Consider the following 6472-nt stretch of genomic DNA (forward strand, 5'->3'; position numbering starts at 1 on the left):
ACACTGTTTAACCTCATAGTAAATTAACATAATATTTTGTGTAAAATTTGAGGGACATTATAGATATGTAGGAGACAAAAGGGTACAAGTATAGTAAAAAGGTATAATGAAATATTTTAGCCTATCTAGGGATTAATTATGGGTTTAACATGGGGTTATCTGGAGCTTAACAACTCATACGTGGGATTTAAGAATGTTCTAGATAGTCCAAAAGCCTAACGTTAATTGGAGGTTGATGCATGAAAATCCCTAATCCTCACTACAAAAGACTATTAGGCTATGTGAAGGGGTTTCATTCTTATCATATTGAGTATTATTCTATAGAGTAATAGAGCATTAAAAGTTGAATACTAAAGTATAACATACAAAGAAAAAGATCATAGCTACATTGGCCACAATGTCTAGGGCGTTTCAACTCTCCATAGTAAGTGCCCCCTTTCTTTGTATTCACTTTTCATATTGAGAAGAAAAAAGCAAAGGATAGGGTTGACCTTCTAAATGGGTTTTCACATTTACATCTTACATTGGTTGTTTAAATGATGTATTATTGCTTGTCTTTTTCATTTCAAGTTTTTAGTAAATTTCAACAATTTCTATACTAAAACTAATAATGCTAAATGTGCAACCTTTATAGTAAAACATTGCATAATAGAGAATTTTATAAAATATGTTGTAATGTTTTTATTTAAATATAAACTACAATTTATAAGACAACCTTATTGAGAAATAACAATTCAAACTTTTAGCGCATATCATTTTAGAGGCATTTAGCATTGCATTTGAATTTTAAATTTATATGTATTGTTGATGTTTTGTTACAAATATGTTTTTTGTGACAATGTTCTCTCTTATTTCTTTTAAATAAACATTGATTTATGAATTAAAGTCACAACTGATCATGAAAACACTCTCCTATCAAAAGTTGGTGATTTGTATCGTCTCCTTCGTATGTAAAGGTAAATCTGATCATATGGTCCATTGCAATGTTATGATGTAATTATTCATCTAAACAATAATATATTGAGGCTTAACCTCTAAAGAGCAGTTAGGAAGCATTCATAGATAATATGTTTCTAGATTGTGGCCAAACAAATACCATCCAATGTTTATTTTGAAGTTGTAGACTTGCATGTCATATTCCTCACGAAGATCCACTAGAATATTGGCATAACATTGGAATTATAACTTTGTAGTTATCTACAAATTTCATTATTGTGAAATTTGGTTTTTATTGTAACATTTTGTGTTGTAGATGTTTCAATATCATAAAGTTAATTTTAGTGGCAATGTTTTTTTTCTTATTCTTTAAAAACATCATGATTTATTGGTGAAAAGTATTCTATCAAAAACATTATAATTTATTGGTTAAAATAACATTTTCAGGTAAAATCACTCTTCTACAAAATTGAATCATATATTTAGTTGTTATAAAGTTGTTTTTAGTGCCAATTTTATTAAAATATTAATTATAAATTAAAGTTGTAATTTAGGCTAAAATATACTCTTCAATATATATGTTACCATCTATTTAATTGTTATGAAACTTTTAAACAACGATTTATTTAAAATGTTCATTTATAAATTAAAATTTTTGTTAAATGGTTTTCTATTATTTTGAAAACATTTATATTTATGAATTTGAAATAAAATCTTTTCTACAAAATAAATTATGTAGATAATTATTTGGTTGCTTTTTAGTAATAATAATTTAATAAATAAAATTACGACTTTTGAAAAAAAAAAGCAAAACATAAAAATTCAACTTAATTAAACATAAAAATGGCTAAAAATGGTATATAAAAGCATTTTTCTACCAAATAAATTATCTACATAGTCGTTTAGTTGTTTTTATTAATAATAATTTAAAAAAATTAATTTAATAAAATATAAGTATTTAACTGTAAGTAAAGATGCTGTTAAGTAACCGTACGACTTACATACGACTTATATCTTTTGGCCATTATAGTGTGTTCATTCTTTTAACATCTTATTTAAACAATTCACATAATCACAATAAATATTAAAAAAACACATATTCACAAATACCATTAAAAAAATCTCGCAATTCAACATTTCACCTAACACTAAATATCACTGTTAAAAAAATAGCTTGCATGCTTAACACCTAACTGTAGTTCATGGTCGGAGTAGTTAAAGAAAATATTTTTATCGATGCAAGTTATATGTGCTTTTTCATTTCCACCATCAAGGGGAAGAAGTCAACAGAAGGATTAAAAATAATAACGACGAAGACTTAAATGTTTCTTTTTGTCCGTAATTGGACTTGAATGGTCCAAAAAGCAGATGTCCAGATTCAAAAGTGGTTGGAATTTGGATAATATAAAATTTAAATTTATTTAAATTATATTTTTAAGGATGGAAATAGATTCCTCGTCATTGCGGTATTTAAAATTTTGAAGTTTAACTATTTTAATTTGGACTTACAAAAATTTTTGGTATATTTAATCAAAATATGATCAAAATTTTCATGACTTTTAGGGCGAAAAAGTAGTCAAGGATTTGTATAGAGGCCGAGGAATTGCCCAGACCGCCAAAAATGGCCTCAATCCAAGCAAAAAAGATTCAAAAAATCATATAAAAACAATGTTTAAATCATATTTTTGATGATAGAAATAGATTCAGCATCCACAACTCTAAAATGATAATGCAATTTGTCATCAACATGAAGTTACTGATAATGTGACGTTGCCAACGCTAGCAAAACTGGACTCCGTTCAGGGATATTCCGTTTGAGTTATTACTGAACATTAACATTAACCTCACCAAATTTTGTAAATTTCTTAATTGCAAGATAAAAAATAATACAAAGTATAACTAGTAAAACCATATATTAGTTGATGGGTATTTTTTTCCCATGAAATTATTTGTTATTTAGTAACTTGGATACTAATTTTTATTTACTCACTTGCGTAGTGATTTTATAATTTTAATCATATATTAGTTGATGGTTATTATTTTTCCCATGAAATTATTTGTTATTTAGTAACTTGCATACTCATTTTTATTTACTCACTTGGGTAGTGATTTTATAATTTTAATTATATTAAATTAATATAAAAAGAGGATAAATATAGATTTAGAAATAAAAAATAATTAATATATTATAAGACTAATACGAAAAAAGACAAGTATAAATTAGAAAAAGAAGATAATTAATACTTGAAATATTCTCTGTTGACGTATAAGAAACAGAAAGATCTCGGTAGAATAAAAAAGGAATTAACCCAAAAAAACTAAAATGTTTAACAATAAATATGATACTGAAATAACATAACACAAACTGTGACATTCTCTTTTCTTCAAAGCCAACATCTACACAGTCACTTATAATTACATATCACACACCTGAGAGTTCCCCCCTCTCATGGTTTACAGATGCAACCAAAGAAACACTATTCCTATCCCCGCCATTAACGAGCATAGCTTGCACGTTTGTACATACTAAAAATAGACATCATAGTGAGTATCATAAAGATTATAACTGCAACAAACGAAGTAATTATAGCGCCAGCCGTATGGTGGCAGAAGCGATCAAAATTATTGCAGATTTTCAGCCATTGAGTGTGAGAATTCCCCTTGTAGCCGACATACGCAATGGCGGCCGCTGCTGAGGCTCCTGCCATTACCAGCGCCACCATCACCTGCACAGAATAACAAATTAAAGCTACATATTAGATTAGGGTTAGATGTTGGGTTTTCACCCGTTAAAACTAAATCATATATGCAGGTTAGTTTTCTTTCTTTCTTTTCCATCCACTGGCCCTTGCTGTACTCTGGTTTGGTTTGGCCGTACTCTTCATATGGGTTGATTTCAATAGTTACTACTATATAGAGCCAGTATTATGGGGTTTGGCCGTGCTCTTCAAATAAGTTATAGAGCCAGTATTATGGGTTTGGCCGTACTCTTCAAATAAGTTGATTTCAATAGTTACATTATATTGGGCCAGTACTATGGGTTTGGCCCTACTCTTTAAATACGTTGATTTCAAAGTTACCACTATATTTTTAGATGAGATGAATTATTAGTGAATCATGGATATCTCAATATAAGTCTACACAGCTAGTCATTTAGATTTAGATTTACACAATTAGTCACTGCTACCATTATATCTCTAAGTGAACTCATTTATAGTGAATCCATGTGCGCCCAACCAAGTGCTGCGATTTGTATATCTTTGAATAATGAATTCATATATGTCCAACCCCTACTTAGAAAAATTTGAATTTCCAAACATATACTTCACAAAGACTTAATATCTTCTAATCACATACTTCACAAAAAATTCATGTAACAACCACAAAGATTTCATATCACAGACACTAAGAAGAAATTTACAAAACTTGTCACTGCTACCATTATATCTCTAGGTGAACTCATTCATAGTGAATCCATGTGCGCCGAACCAAGTGCAATTTCTATATCTTCAAATAGTGAATTCATATACGCCCAACACCTAGTAAGAAAAATTTGAATTTCCAAACATATACTTCCCAAAAACTTAATATCTTCTCATCACATACTTCACAAAGAATTCATGTAACAACCACAAAGACTTCATATCACAGACACTAAGAAGATTTGAAACAAATGTTCATTTTTGAAAAATGATTAAAAAAAATACAGGGCGTTGCTTACCATATCGGCCACAGCTAGATGAAAGGCAGACATACGAGGGTAGGAGCCTGATCTGGCCGCGAGTTTTCCTTTCACGGAAGGGATCAATGAAAGTACTGTGTATCCACAGGCGATAGCGTTCGCTACTACAAAAAATCTGCAAAATATTTGCAGTATGTAAAACCAGGAGTATTGGAACATAAAAAGAAAATGATAACTTTTAGCTAATATTTATCACCATTATTGCCCAACATACATGAAGGCAGGAGAGTAGTGATATTTGGCATGTAACGGAGCAAAGACCGTCGCGCCGCCAGGACCGAGAGGGAGGGGAATCATCACCGTTTGCTTATCTGTCCCCATCACGATTGCAGCGGCAAGCGTGGCGCCGATTGCCAGCAATCTCAATATCAAATCCACCACGAAGAAACTGCTCTGAGAAGAATGGGCACCATTAATTCTCTGATTTCTATCATCCCCTCGAGCCTTACTCTCGGTGTAGCTGCTGGTACCATCGCTGGGCTTAATCTGAGATTCCATTTCTTCTCACCTTGCAAGCACAACAACTCTTCAGACCTAGCATCTCATATCAACTAATCGAGACGCATATATAAACAAGAAGCCTTCACGTGTAGGCTTCTAAATAAACACAGTTTTTCTCAATGGGTACGGTGTGAACATGTCATTACATTTATGGGTACCGTGTGAACTTGTTATGCTAGACTTACCTTGCCCATAATAGCTGGCGCTCATAATAATATGCAGAGTCCAGACAAATTCACTATAATCTTCTATGGGTCGGAGCAAAATAGCCAGGCCCCACCTCGCGTAAGGCCTATGTTATCATTAATATTTGGAACGTATTGAGCGCGTGATAACTTTAAAAGATACGAGGGCCTGCCAAAGGATATGGCAGACGAGCTGGACATTGGGCCTGATGCTTTTTTCTTCTAGAAGGAGGGGAATACAGAATGGGTCGTCTGTACTATTTGAAAGCGAGTACTGTCCATGCCATTGAATGGGAACAGCATTCCCGCACAGGAAATTAGTCAAAACACTCGCCTGGATCGCAAGTGAACGATTATTTTTTTAAGTAAAGGTAGGGTGGGTAGTTTTTGAAAGCGAGTCATGTCACGGCATTGAATCCGAATTTAATGGTCCTTTTATTGACAGAAAATATGGTGGGTATGTAAGTCATGTCCATTGCATTGAATGGCAACAGCATTCACGTGAAAGAGTGTGAACTTGGTTAACATATTCGTTTGATTTTTTTATTTTGTACATGAGTTGAAGCATTTTTAGCAAGTTGAATTTATTTTTATATATATATTTTTAATTGTCATATTTGTTTTTGGAAAATTGGTAATTTATAAAGATGGTTTCTATTATTATATCTAATATAATTATTTTATAAATGAGTCAGTTCTATATGTTACTGAACTTAAAATTAAAGAGGATAGTGAGGTTTTGATGCACTTTTATGTGTATTAATCACAAAACCATTTGATATAGTTTCTTTAGGTGCAACCAACCACTCTAGCTAAGATACATCAAGGAAGATATGGATTGGATTTTAATCCACTTATATGTGCACTGGTCTCTAGGTGCACATATAACATAGTCTCTAGGTGCAACCAACCACTCTAGCTAAGATCCATTAAGGAGGACATGTGGGTGGACTTTGAAGTGTTAGTGGGTGCAAACAACTACTCTAATTAAGATTCATTAAGGAGGACATAGGGTGGAGTGCACCAACCACTCTAACTAAGGTCCATTAAGGAGGACATAGGAGTGGGCTTTGATCCATATACATGTATACAAGGCACAAAACCATTT

General features: G+C 31.9%; 1 protein-coding gene across 1 annotated transcript; it reads right to left on the reverse strand.

Annotated features, from left to right (window-relative positions):
* Positions 1-3240: 3240 nt before the first annotated feature.
* LOC149202784 (CASP-like protein 1U1) lies at positions 3241-5236 on the reverse strand. Its single transcript, XM_089403251.1, has 3 exons — positions 4893-5236; positions 4658-4793; positions 3241-3662 (listed from the first exon to the last, which is right to left on the reverse strand). The coding sequence occupies exons 1-3, from the start codon at positions 5174-5176 to the stop codon at positions 3432-3434; spliced, it is 651 nt and encodes a 216-aa protein (XP_089259377.1). The 5' UTR covers positions 5177-5236; the 3' UTR covers positions 3241-3431.
* Positions 5237-6472: the final 1236 nt, after the last annotated feature.

This window comes from Pinus tabuliformis, chromosome 2_1 (assembly GCF_031772625.1).
Source record: "Pinus tabuliformis cultivar Carrire ecotype Pingquan chromosome 2_1, CPIR1, whole genome shotgun sequence".
In the NCBI taxonomy this organism is placed as follows: domain Eukaryota; kingdom Viridiplantae; phylum Streptophyta; class Pinopsida; order Pinales; family Pinaceae; genus Pinus; species Pinus tabuliformis.